Genomic DNA, 13,452 nt, shown 5'->3' with positions numbered 1-13,452 from the left:
TTATATATTTCACATTTTGCAATGGTATCCAATTTCAGTGAATTTTTAGACGAAAAATGTTTTTTTTTTTGAATCCAGATATCTATTTTAATAACAACATCTCTAGGTAACATAACTTTATACGATTAAGAGATAAATCCAGTAAAACTTAAATGTTTTTATGCGTAACTCTTTATTGAAATAACAATTATTATGGAATTAAAACATTATTAAACGGAATATTATAATTATCTATGCCTTAAACATTTATAATATTGGAATTCGAGATCAGTGCTTAAATGAAGTACATGATTAAGTATAAAACTTTAAACATTATCTTTAAAATCATTTTTTAAGCAATTAATATTACAGACTCTTATGTTTTCATTAGCCATCTGTATTTTTTCCAAACTATATAGATAAATACGTTTCTAAAGGGTTTAAGGCCAAGCCCAGGCTGCAGAAGGATTCCAGGTAGCCTTCCAAGATGGTGTCCATCCAGCTGGACGTAAAGCTGCAGCGGCGGCTGTGGCTGCGTGCTGTGCTGCACCGGCTGCACCAGCGGCTCCCGAGCTTTGGATTACTGACAACTTCAGTGCTTCTAGGTCTAGTGAGGAAATAGATAATAAGATGCTTAATCATAATCAAACAAATCGAATTTGACCGATCAATCGATTCGTTTTAATCAATGTTGCAATGCTCAATTATTTGTAAGATAATTCTTTGGCATTACGTACTACGATTCCATGAAATTTGGAATCTTGAAATTTAACATCCTGCATCTCTGCATAAGGTACGCATATGCATTAAAAACCAGAAAAAAAAAAAAAAAAAAAAAATAAAATAAAATAAAAAATATCATTCATCATTGTCAACCCATTAGCGGCCTACTAAAGAGCACGGGTCTGCTGTCAGAATGAGATGGGTTTTGGCGTAGACCACCAAGCAGGCCAAGGGGCATTGGTAGGCTATACACCTCTGAGAACATTATATAGATCTCTCAGTCATGCAGGCTTCCTTACGATGTTTTCTTTCACCGTTCACAAAGTGCTTTATGTTTACTGGTGCTAAATCGTAGTTAGAAGTTCTTCTAGCAAAGGCTCTATTATTTAAAGTGGTACTAAAGCGTGCATGCAAATTTTTAACATTGTTTTAAAATATAATATTATTTTTACCAGCACTTTGCAACTTTGCAGCTTGATTTTGAGCTGCGCGTTGGATTGCTCTAGCTGCAGCAGCTTCCCGAGCGGCAGCAATCTTCTGAGCAGCGGCAGCACGTGCTTTGGCTGCAGCTAATTGAGCTTGAGCGTTCACTGCTGCTTGGGCAGCTTCGAGGGCATGCGCTCGAGCAGTTCTTGATGCTTCTTCACTAAAATAAAATAATACTATTGGTATTAATACGGTTGCTTTATTCTGTCCGGCTCGAAGGATCATAATAATGGGTCGATGTTTATTAACTACTTCTATAACTGTCAATTGAGATATATAGTTAAACACTTTATTGCACACCAATTCATTAGAAACAACACAACTGAGATACGTACAATAATAAATTTATTCTAACATTATGCCAATATTTGTATAAATTTATTATCAAAGGCGGTCGTATTAAGTTAAGTGATTTTTGGATATGATAATTAAAAGGTCCTACCTTTTGTGGGCAGCAATAGCAGCCTCGGCCTCCTTAGCACTCGCAGCGCTTTGCTGCTCTAGTGCAGCGTGCCTAACAGCAGCTACTTGTTTTTGAGCGGCCATCACAGCAGATGCCGCTGCTTTCGCTGCAGCTATAGCGCCAGCTACATCGGAACTTGTATCGGACGACCATCCTGCTGAATAGTTTACTGTTTTAATTCACACCTCTACTTTTTATAATATTTTGTAGTTAAAGAAGAACAAGAAACAGTGCACGTATAACATACAGGAAAAGAAACAGTAAGGAGTATATAATACACAATGTAGACATGCAAAGGCGGCCTTATTGCTGCAAGCAATCTCTTAAAGGCAACCTTTGTAAGTATAATACCGAGTACAAAGTTTAACTAGATTTAATTACGCCAAACCGAGTACTCCGTGCTCGGCCAAGTTACCCAGTTCCCGAATTTAGCATCATAATTTTTTAATCTATACTAAATGTGTTACCGTCTGTCAGTCGTCTGTTGCTGATGAAGAAATCCCTTATGGACAATGAGTTGTAATAACAATAAATTCACAAATATCATGTAAGACATGAGTGTTAATCTCTGGTCCAAAGTAAAAAAAATATATATCAATTAGTTAAAATAATTGAGGGGGGCTCTCAAATCAGTATTTTTTTTTATATGACAACTTGTTTCAAGTTTCGACACCTATATTTATTTACTAGTAGATGGCGTAATGTCATCATCTATTCTAGTAGGTATAGGCTCTCAAGGGAAAAGTACTTAAAAGCAGACAGAAATCTGAATTAAAACTAGTACTTTTTTTCGTAAATTTGTAAAACCGGTAATTTGCGAAGTACGGGTCGAACCAATACTGAAGTAAATATTTACCTGGAGCAGCATTAACACCGGTAACTTGCACTAGGCCGGGTATTAGCCCGGATACATCCCAGCCTCCCGCGCTTCTCTTAGCAGGCTGTATATCTGCTGCACATGCTACAAAGATGCCCACGAACAAAGTCTACGAGAAATGGAAAAAAAAAATGTTTCAAAGTCTGATCATGGTAAGTATATACACGATCCGACCCTATCTGCAACTGCCGGTAATTGTTAATCAGGGACGATCGGCATCTCCTTGGACCATTTGTAAAGAGTATGAACTACCCCTTACAATATATAAAAACAAATATTATTGTAGCAAAAAACCCATAGCAGACATTTATGCAGCAGCACAGGATTTTAAAATTCGTGTAGAATCTCTTATTATTTTTTTAAGTGAACGTTAAAAATGTTTTTTATTATTAACATGAGTTAATTCTTAGAAATAAATAATTAAAAAAAACAACTTTACCAGAAGCCTTGAAGACATTGTTGCTTGTTATTTTTTTGCTTTCAGAAAACTGTTTGATGTCTGATGAAGCCCAGTCAATGCTTTATACTTTTGTGTACGGAAGTATCAGTAGATAGGCATCATGTAGAAGGGGATCGATAGGAGATGGGGTGACTTAATTGGCCAGAAAATACGTAATAACAAAAGACAATTAGACCCAAGTACCAAGCCACGGCAAACTTTTACTTCCTTTAAAAACATCTAGTCGTTACTCATTAGGTCTTACGACTTGATAAGATCAGAGGGCTACCGAAACCCAGGTCCTTCAACTTCCTCGTTGGCATAGTAGTTTGCATGTTCGAGTGTCTTTGGTTCGATTCTCTGGTAGAAACAATATTGTAAGCTTTGGATTGTTCTGACAACAATTTCTTAGTACAAGGCCGGAGCTAGTAAATTGGCTTTGTTTTAATCTCCGGGACTTTTATGTGTCAATAATATATTTATTATTATAGCATTAGGCCAGTGTTAAATATACACTAAACGCTGACCTAAAGGAATCTACATTGTAAACTCGAGACAAGTACTCCTCTCTAACAGGCTGTTCGGGGTGGAAGTAACGAACAAGTATTCTAAGATCGTTAGGAATTCTACGGCCAATCCTAGAGGCCACCCTACCGCATGACAAGCTATTGGCAGGAGACAAAAATTATATCGCCCACCAGCTGCGAAAGCAGAAGAAGTTTACCCTCATTTATTATTACACTTATATTATTTCTACCTTCTCGGAGAGTTACTAAAGCTGTGGGAGAAGATAAAATTTTGTTCTTACTCCAGCACGGCTATAATATGCAAGAGACAATCATATTCCCGGGGAAAGGATATAAATTTATCTTCTGCCACAGCTTTATCAACTCTCAGAGCACAGGCACACAAGTGGAAATAATATCCAAATAATATATGTGTAATAATAAACGGGGGTAAACTTCTCCTATTCCATGTTCCAGTGATTTAGCAGGTGGGCACGTTAATTATATCTTTTGACAGGGGTTATAATTTTTATCTCCCGCCCGTGCTAGCCCTGCAGGGAGAAGAATGTCTCATGGCCCATGCCAGCCGTGCTGGTATAGATACTGATAACCGTTATGGGTTTCTAATTACCTTTCCTGGTAAACGGATTTCCCTCTCGACTGCATCCTACCATCAGGTTAAATCTTAGTAAAGGGTTAACTTTTATTTGAACAAAAATAAACTATGTTTTTCCTCATCTAATTTTTTTACAACAATTTTACTGAAATTAAAATACGTATTAATATATCTTTACCTTCGATATTCTTAATCAAAGCTATTTAAGACTTCCATAAGAAAAAACTTTTGTTCAATACTCATTCATCCTTTGCGCAGTCGGGTAATAATTGATTTGTTCGCATCACGTCTGCGCTGTTGCCTAGGCAACGGGAGATGAGGCTCCATCTGCCGTTTCAGCCTCCGATGTGCTTACGTAACAATGTTTTTTTATTTATTAGTGCCGGATTATTTTTTATAAGTAGTGCATCTATGTGTACAACGGAAAATTAAGTGATGTTGTAGGTAAGAACGAATTGGATAATATGATGGTTTATTATTCTTAAAGCTAGAAAGGTATGGCAGAAATTTAGGATTTAAAGTACTTACTTGAAAATTAATTTAATTTGCCAAAGTTGCAGATTTTTTCCCAATTTAAGGGATTTCTTTTTTTTGAGCTCAGATATCTTACCAAAAAATATCATATCCACACCTTTATCAAAAAAAGTTTAGGTTATGTTCTCGAATAGATAGGCTACCTTTTTATTAAACTTCAATTACCTCAGAAAGGTAATAACGAACCAAATTGTTATAATTGTAGCAAATATGGGCGTACATTAATAGAATGGCAGCTGTTTTCATTAGTGCATTTTGATAAAATATAAAATATAAAAAAAAACTAATTTCAAAAGCCACTACTGATTTCACAGAAAAACACAGTTTAGTCTAAAATAAAGTACTACTTCGATTTTCAACCTAACCTTGCGGAGTTTTTTTTTTTTCGACTTTTAATGTATGCTAAATTAATTAAAAAATCTCTCTCTAATTATTAAAGTTAATAGGCTTAGGATACTAATGACGATAATGACTTAAGTTTAAAAAAAGCCTAGGTTTTACTCTCTATAATTGAGGTTGGTATTCAATTTATTCCAGAAGCCATGAATTCGGCTCATCTATTCATGGTAGCAGTCTGCTGTCACATAGTTTCAGCTGATGTAGACCGACGACGGGTCACCAATCCAACGTACTACAATGTGGGTGGTGTTCTATCAAGCAATGAGTCTGTGGCGTTTTTCAAGGACACTATATCGGTAAAAATCATTCTTATAAACGAGTTCTATACCCTATTTGTAACCAAATGTTAACTAACAAAAAACTGATATTTTTGATACGATCTGTGTATATTAACATATTTCTCAGGCAGGTAAATATAAGATGGTCAAAGTATTCGTTTCATTATTATTGACTAGCTGTTGACCACGTTCTTCGCTTGCAGTTATCTTGGGTTTTTTTTACGAATTGTTTGTTTTCCTGGGATAAAAAGCTATATACCCTGTGCTACTCCGCGTCTTTTTAATTAACTTTGTGCAAAAAATCTAATTGAATGAATTTTTTTACGACAATACACACATCGACATCTAGCCCCAAAGTAAGCGTAGCTTGTGTTATGTGTACTAAGACGACTGATGAATATACTGATAATTGCTAAGTTAGGTCGTAAAGGAAGTACAAACCAACAAACACATTTTCGCATTTATAATATTACTAAGGACAACAGGGTCTTTACTCAAGATGTATCGACCTATAACGCGAATTTGGTTCCAGAATCTCAACTTTAAAGACAAATACGTTCCCCGAGGGGTGACGTACCATGACTACTCAATATTAATGGATCCAAACCCAATAAAAACCGCGATGAATGTCTGCAAGGATCTTATCGGACACAGGGTAAGTTAAAGATCAAGATTTTCAGTTTTGTAAGCCCTTATTGTATAGCTGGAAAAAAAAAATTACCATCCTTATTTTGGAAATAACAGTAGATAACTAAGAAGAAAGACTTATTGAAATTGGAATTTACTAGTTAAAACTAAAGGAGATGTTGTAAAATACTTAGGAACTCCATAAAACCGTAGATTAAAGATCTGCATTGGGTCTAGTGAATCTTTGCAAGTAGATACATATTCCTGACGAATAATATCGAGGAGAGATGCTAATAATTATAGGATTTAAATTTCTCAAGCCTATTTTTATCGTCATTGAAGCGAAATGGATTAACCGAATTATGTGTTGCAGGTGTATGCAGTAGTGGTATCACATCCACTAACCGGCGACCTTTCTCCAGCAGCCGTTTCTTACACCAGCGGTTTTTACCATATTCCAGTGATAGGAATATCTTCCAGAGATTCTGCCTTCTCCGACAAGAATATTCACGTATCATTTCTGCGGACTGTTCCACCATACTCGCATCAAGCTGATGTTTGGGTAGATGTCCTTAGACACTTTAATTATATGAAAGTCATCGTCATACACAGCTCCGACACCGATGGTAGAGCTATTTTGGGAAGGTATCTATAAAAAAACATTTTGTTTTATAATGAAAGTAAACGACTAAAGACTTCCGGAATTTCAGTTATAAAAGAATTCAATATCAATAAAAAAGACCCATGATGCGTTATAGAAGTAAAACATTTAATTATTTGACGAGAATATATTACATTTATGATTCCCTAACAATTCTGAACTTTTTCTAATATCTTTCATTGCACTAAGATTTCGATATATTGCGACAAGATTTTTAAGGCAACGAGGTATAGTGTGACCGAATAAATATTAGAACTGTCGAAATTGAAATAATTACGGCAAACAATTACATTTTAGGTTTCAAACTACATCACAAAGCATCGACGAAGATGTCGACCGCAAGGTGATGGTTGAACAAGTGATTGAATTCGAACCAGGTTTGGAGTCTTTTATTGATAAATTAATGGATATGAAAACAGCACAAGCTAGAGTTTTCCTAATGTATGCAAGGTGAGTAAAACAATTCTGTATCTCGAACAAAAAACAGGTGAACCGAATATATTTATTTATTTTATTTTCATCAAAGCAGTAAATAAAGCGAGGCATTACGTTTCAGCACAACCGATGCAGATATAATATTTCGCGATGCATCCTATTTAAATATGACCACAACTGGCTACGTGTGGATAGTAACAGAGCAGGCGTTGGATCCTGCAAATGCTCCTGAAGGTCTCCTAGGTTTACGGCTCGTCAATGCTACTAATGAGCATGCACATATTCAAGACTCTATGTATGTATTTTAGCAGTAATCACTGAAATAGAAGCAACTCAGAAATTAGTGCTTACATATAAATAATTAATTTGTGAGAAGAGATTAAATCAGCTTTACTTCACTTTTTAGTTACGTCCTAGCATCTGCCATTCGTGATATGAACACGTCAGAGGAAATTTACGCTCCACCTTCAGATTGTGATAACTCGGGTTCTATCTGGACAACTGGACGTCTTCTGTTTGATTACATACGAAAGCAAAAACTGGAGAACGGAGCAACAGGCCATGTTGCGTTCGATGATCACGGGGATAGAGTACATGCGGAATATGACATGGTGAATGTTAGAGCTCAGGGAGAACACGTTGCTGTAGGGAAATACTTTTATTCAAAGGTAAATAACCTTTAGATGTGTGTCTGAAGGGTAGTTGACTATTGCTTATTTTGTGTCACAACCCAATACTTTTTCATAATCTGTCTAGAAAAACACATCGTAAACCCTTTGGAGAATAATCTACCAATGCTAATGCAATTAATAGTGGTTCGGAACTATAGTGGCGATCAGAAAACTTCGGTAGCGGACAACATGCCCTTCGAGCTTCAAGTTCTGCATAGCTTCTACCCCAAGAAAAAGAAAAATAATATATTTCTTGCTTGTATTAAGATCGCGATCCATAGGTTAAAATCTTGTGTATTTGCCTCAACACTTACCTGTCATAAAATGTATGATTGAAAGATAGAAAATTATAAACTTGAAACTATGATTTCAGGAAACACAAAAGATGCGCCTAGAACTAAAAGAACATGAAATCATTTGGATGGGTCGTAGCTCTTCAAAACCAGAAGGTTTTATGATACCTACGCATCTCAAGGTAGGTAACTAATAAAAAGGATACCTACTAGAAATAAAATAGGTAATGATCCAATTCCCTTTCTGTAGTACTGGAGTACCATATAAAATCTAATTTCCTTCCTTACTTGTAACCATATTGTAACAAAAATCTTTTTTATGATGATAAAGGTTCTAACAATTGAAGAGAAGCCGTTTGTATATGTCCGTCGAGTTGACGATGAATCTGAGTGCAATTCAGCAGAGGAAATCTTGTGTCCACATTATAACGCTAGTGAAGAAGCCGGTATGTATTAGGACAAAGATGCCCACGAACACATAATTTATTAATATTTTTATCATAATTTCTTAGAAGACCGACAAAATCCACCATGGACACCATAATTTATCACAAACCTTTCTTGTCAAAATCAGCACGGACTTTCATAACTCCATGTAAATCGATTAGTTATTATCTAATACTAACTTCTAATAATTTCTAGACCAATTGTACTGTTGCAAAGGCTTTTGTATGGACCTCCTAAAAGAATTAGCGAAAGCGATCAACTTCACTTACTCGCTGGCCCTTTCGCCGGACGGACAGTTTGGAAATTACATAATACGTAATTTCTCGCAACCAGGAGCGAAAAAAGAATGGACTGGTCTCATAGGTAAGAACTGTACCAATATATGTAGCAAAAATTTATTACTCAAGGAGAGGACATGCGTTCGCCGTGGATTAGCAGACATTTATTTACCTCTTTAGATTATTGTAACTTTTTATTTTTTTTATAGGGGAATTGGTGTATGAAAGAGCTGATATGATCGTAGCTCCTTTGACCATTAATCCAGAACGAGCTGAATTTATTGACTTTAGCAAGCCTTTTAAATATCAAGGAATCACTATATTGGAGAAAAAGGTATGCTTAATAGTTCAGTCACTGAAATTGAGCCTTATTAATCAGGACATCGTCATAATCATCATCCTTACCATATTAATAGCCCCAGCTGGACACAGGTTTCCTCTTTCTTTCAATTAATACCTGCTAAGTACTAAATTGTATTCTTTTGTAAACAGCCATCGCGTTCGTCAACGCTAGTATCGTTCTTACAACCATTTTCTAACACACTGTGGATATTAGTGATGGTGTCCGTTCACGTGGTGGCGCTAGTGTTATATCTTCTAGATCGATTTTCACCCTTTGGAAGATTCAAACTAGCTAATATTGATGGCACTGAAGAAGATGCATTGAATCTTTCGAGTGCAATATGGTTCGCATGGGGCGTGTTATTAAACAGCGGTATTGGAGAAGGTGAATATTGACCCTATATTACTTAAAATTATTATCGTTTGAAAGTAATTACAAAATGTTTTGCTTTTCTATTACTAAATTGGTCGCCAATCCTTACTTATTATTGCCTTGGTGCCCAACTTGAGACCACCCCATCTTGGATCTAATTTAAATCCTCGAAAGTTAAATGCTCTGTAGAAAATGTGCTCATATTTGCAGTAGAATTTACATTGACAACATTGACCTTAATTAAGTTTAGTAATCTACAGCCTACCTGGATAACCTATTAAATTTGTATGCTAGGTACGCCAAGAAGTTTTTCAGCCCGTGTTCTTGGGATGGTTTGGGCCGGCTTTGCTATGATCATTGTTGCTTCATACACAGCCAATTTAGCAGCTTTCCTGGTTCTTGAGAGGCCAAAAACTAAACTCACAGGCATCAATGATGCACGGGTAATTATTCAACGCTGTACTATACGTTATACTAGACATTGTTTTGAAACTTATAATAGTTTGAATGTTATGTATTTATGACATTTGAACTCTTCAATTACTTATGTTATTAAATTTTAGCTTCGCAATACGATGGAAAATCTTACGTGTGCTACGGTTAAAGGATCAGCTGTAGACATGTATTTTCGGAGGCAAGTGGAACTTTCGAATATGTATCGCACTATGGAGGCTAATAACTATGATAATGCGGAACAAGCAATCCAGGATGTGAAAAATGGGTAAGGTTTTTGGAATACATGATATACTTAAATTTAATAAAATAAAAATTGAGGTAATTAACAATATCACTTGCTTCGACGGTGAAGGAAAACATTAGGAGGAAACCTGAATGCCTGAGAGTTGATCTCAAAGGAACGTGGAGTCCACCAATCCGCACTGGGCCAGCGTGATGGACTACGGCCTTAACCCCTTCTCATTGTGGGAGGAGACCTGTGCCTTGTAGTGGGCCGGTAATGGGACGATATGATGATAAAAATAGTAAAATGTTTGAATGATGGACGATTATATGACGATTCTCAAGTTCTTCTAGTAAATTTCATTAAAAAAAATTGTACAGGAAGTTGATGGCTTTCATATGGGACTCCTCGAGGCTCGAGTTCGAAGCGGCTCAAGATTGTGAACTAGTGACGGCAGGCGAACTTTTTGGTCGTTCGGGTTATGGCGTTGGCTTACAAAAGGGTTCTCCGTGGTCTGATTTGGTTACCCTTGCTATATTAGATTTCCATGAAAGTAAGTTGTCGAATAAAGTTTGAAGTAGCATAAGGTTGCGAAGGTGATGACAATGGTGAATTATATTTTCAGGTGGCATAATGGAAGGATTGGATAATAAATGGATTCTTCGTAATAATATGCTAAATTGTGAGGAGAACGAGAAAACCCCGAACACTTTAGGCTTGAAAAACATGGCGGGGGTGTTCATACTGGTTTTAGCTGGCATTATCGGGGGTATTGTTCTCATCGTGATTGAGGTGGTGTACAAGCGTCACCAGATCCGAAAGCAGAAGAAGATGGAGATCGCTCGCCACGCGGCCGACAGATGGCGTGGTGCTGTTGAGGTAAACCGAGCCAAACTAGACGCTGTGGACCACATCGACATCAAACAACAACCCGAGACCAAAATGTAAAACGACGCGCGCTCCCTTTGATTAATTCACAAATATTGTTAAAGACCAATATATTCGTATAATTAAATAAATATCATATTTTACGTTCATTTTAGATGCGTAATTTCGATTTGCCCCCATCGGATTATCCGCCGTGGTTGTAAGTAGACATGTGTTTTTGTAATACTAGTTGCTCGTTTTCAATCTAATTTTGCGTACTTTCACAGAAAAGAAAATCGCTACGGGCATCTATTTTACCATCACAGCGACGAGCAAAGTCGAATGGTGTGAAAGAGACAGGAAGTATCAGCTTGGCGGTGGATAGAGGAGTGCGGCGGCGCGACGAACCTCGTGTGCCACGCTATATGCCTGCGTACACACCTGATGTGTCACATCTCGTTGTTTAGTTAGCTTTAAAATTACCTGCCATCTTCGGCGGGCAATTGTGCCAATCAATTTCTAAACGAAACAAAATTGGCTTGAATAATAGCGCATCTTCTTCAACAGCAAACATTTTGAAAAGGATAGTGCTACTTTTAGGTATGTTAATTTAGTGTAAGTACTTTATGTAATTGGTGTATTACAGAATAGGCACCAATATCTAATTCACCTTACATTACATTACAATCTTCAAATAAATGTGTGTGTCGTGAGTTTCCTGTGGCTGTGTAGAGTGTAAGCAATAGAAAAAGCAACTCTAATTATATTATAAATAACGCTTTTTAGCGTGTATAAAATTTATCGTTTATATCCTCATTAAGATTTGCTCAAAATCAATATCAGTCCGAATGAAGATATCTGTTATATTTTTATCTTATCAAGATGAAGAATTGATTTTCTAAAACCAAAATGTGTAAAAAAAGATTTTTAAAGATTATTTTATAAATTAAAGTTACAGATAACATAATTTTACTGAAGACAGCGCTGCAATGCATTATTTTCCATTGTTGAAAGAAATACCAACCATAAGTGTAGTTTATGAGAACTACGGGACATAACCAGCCGTAGCTAAATATTACTATGTTATACACATATTAGGTATACCTACGATACAAAGCAATGCATTGCGATGCTGTCCGCCGCCTTGTGGGTATAGCTTTAGCTTAAAGATTTTTATGTAGGTAGATACTACTCGTTCTGTATGATCAACAAAAATACGATTAGTCTGATGAGGAATTAATTTGTATTTATATTTTATAAGAATTTAAATAGATCGGTAAGTAGTTTATTTGTAATTATAACAATTGATGTTTTATTACGTAACGTGAATTGACATAGAAATAAATAACACCAAACCAACAACAACGAGAAAATAAATTTAGATCAAGATCTCTGCTTAGTTTCTTTTTTCCCTATTTCTAGATAAAAAATAAAAACATCGAGAGAAGCTAGAATTTAGATTTAAAAAATAAAATAAAAATCTATGGAAGAGTAGCTCTATTTAGACCCACTGTGCATCGCCACGTCAATACTACAATAGTCGATGCACAGGATATCGTCCCATAATAATCTATTAAAAATTAAGATATTTAAAACCTCGACTTCCATTCTTTATTCATTGACCTCAATGAACTTGACTCACTGACCTCTATTAATAAATCTGAGGTTATTAACGTACCTTATTACTGATTGAATTAATTTTGTTGTACACATATTTCTAAAGTAAACTAAAGTTACAGTTCTAAAGAGTGGTTCCACCCTTTCCACAATGTAGAAATAGATACCTAGCATTAATTTTAAAGCTGTTTATTTAGTTAAAGGATTGGTGTTTAATCTTTCTGTACATCAACAGATTAAAATCTTTATTTACCTTCAATAGAATTAGCGCTAATAGAGGTCAGTGACCTTATACCACCTTTATCCTCTGACCTCTTAAAAACTAGTAGTAGTAATAATAATTATATAGAGGTCACCTGACATTGGCTCATCTGTGTAAAACCAGAAATATGGAGGGTAGAGGTAAGGAGAGTCATCTTATATGGGAGAAAAGTTGAAAAAGTATCCAGTTGTTGCGCTAAATAACAGTTCAAAAATCCTCCACAATGGCGCTGGTGGATGCACAGGGTATGGTATGAATGTAGCAATCGTAGATGAATTGAAGTATGCCGAGTTAAAAAATTTAATGTCATTATCGACTAAAGTAGTTAATTATTGAGAATTTCAACAACTTACGTTGTACAAAATATTGTGGTAAATATAACCTTACTTCCTTGTATCTCCATAATTCCTTGTATCTCCATACTTCCTTGTTTATTTTTCAAGCCTACTCTAACAATATTTATATTTGGCGCTTCTTTTAAGAGTTACCCTGATGCAAATGTGGCGCCATCCTAGTTTAATACATTTTGACGACACTTTTTCATATACACAGATGACTCTCCTTACCTCTACCCTCCATAGTGAAAAGCTAAAGAATTGT

At 35.9% G+C, this 13,452-nt stretch overlaps 2 protein-coding genes across 2 annotated transcripts; one reads left to right on the top strand and one right to left on the bottom strand.

Annotated features, from left to right (window-relative positions):
• Nucleotides 1-419: 419 nt before the first annotated feature.
• LOC120633972 (translation initiation factor IF-2-like) lies at nt 420-2,985 on the bottom strand. Its single transcript, XM_039904407.1, has 5 exons — nt 2,968-2,985; nt 2,508-2,637; nt 1,631-1,805; nt 1,155-1,348; nt 420-586 (listed from the first exon to the last, which is right to left on the bottom strand). The coding sequence occupies exons 1-5, from the start codon at nt 2,983-2,985 to the stop codon at nt 420-422; spliced, it is 684 nt and encodes a 227-aa protein (XP_039760341.1).
• Nucleotides 2,986-4,435: 1,450 nt separating this feature from the next.
• Nucleotides 4,436-11,814, top strand: LOC120633891 (glutamate [NMDA] receptor subunit 1). Its single transcript, XM_039904284.1, has 17 exons — nt 4,436-4,533; nt 5,161-5,318; nt 5,833-5,955; nt 6,301-6,572; nt 6,886-7,038; nt 7,145-7,318; nt 7,430-7,691; nt 8,068-8,169; nt 8,319-8,433; nt 8,630-8,797; nt 8,922-9,046; nt 9,205-9,439; nt 9,722-9,870; nt 9,991-10,148; nt 10,487-10,659; nt 10,732-10,985; nt 11,261-11,814. Exons 2-17 carry the CDS (start codon nt 5,166-5,168, stop codon nt 11,438-11,440), a joined length of 2,796 nt encoding a protein of 931 aa, XP_039760218.1. The 5' UTR covers nt 4,436-4,533; nt 5,161-5,165; the 3' UTR covers nt 11,441-11,814.
• Nucleotides 11,815-13,452: the final 1,638 nt, after the last annotated feature.

Source organism: Pararge aegeria, chromosome 22, assembly GCF_905163445.1.
Source record: "Pararge aegeria chromosome 22, ilParAegt1.1, whole genome shotgun sequence".
Lineage (NCBI taxonomy): Eukaryota > Metazoa > Arthropoda > Insecta > Lepidoptera > Nymphalidae > Pararge > Pararge aegeria.
Note: the sequence above shows the minus strand (reverse complement) of the source record. Positions and strands in the feature narration are given on the sequence as shown.

What these genes read in the sequence shown, in the direction of transcription:
- LOC120633972 (XM_039904407.1), bottom strand. An exon ending in CGGTGTTAATGCTGCTCCAG is followed by an intron (nt 1,806 to 2,507) that starts GTAAATATTTAC and finishes ACTATTCAGCAG; the next exon opens with GATGGTCGTCCGATACAAGT. An exon ending in GCTATTGCTGCCCACAAAAG is followed by an intron (nt 1,349 to 1,630) that starts GTAGGACCTTTT and finishes ATTTTATTTTAG; the next exon opens with TGAAGAAGCATCAAGAACTG.
- LOC120633891 (XM_039904284.1), top strand. Translation starts at nt 5,166, where the DNA reads ATGAATTCGGCTCATCTATTCATGGTAGCAGTCTGCTGTCACATAGTT. An exon ending in GGAAATACTTTTATTCAAAG is followed by an intron (nt 7,692 to 8,067) that starts GTAAATAACCTT and finishes CTATGATTTCAG; the next exon opens with GAAACACAAAAGATGCGCCT. An exon ending in CAGGCATCAATGATGCACGG is followed by an intron (nt 9,871 to 9,990) that starts GTAATTATTCAA and finishes ATTAAATTTTAG; the next exon opens with CTTCGCAATACGATGGAAAA.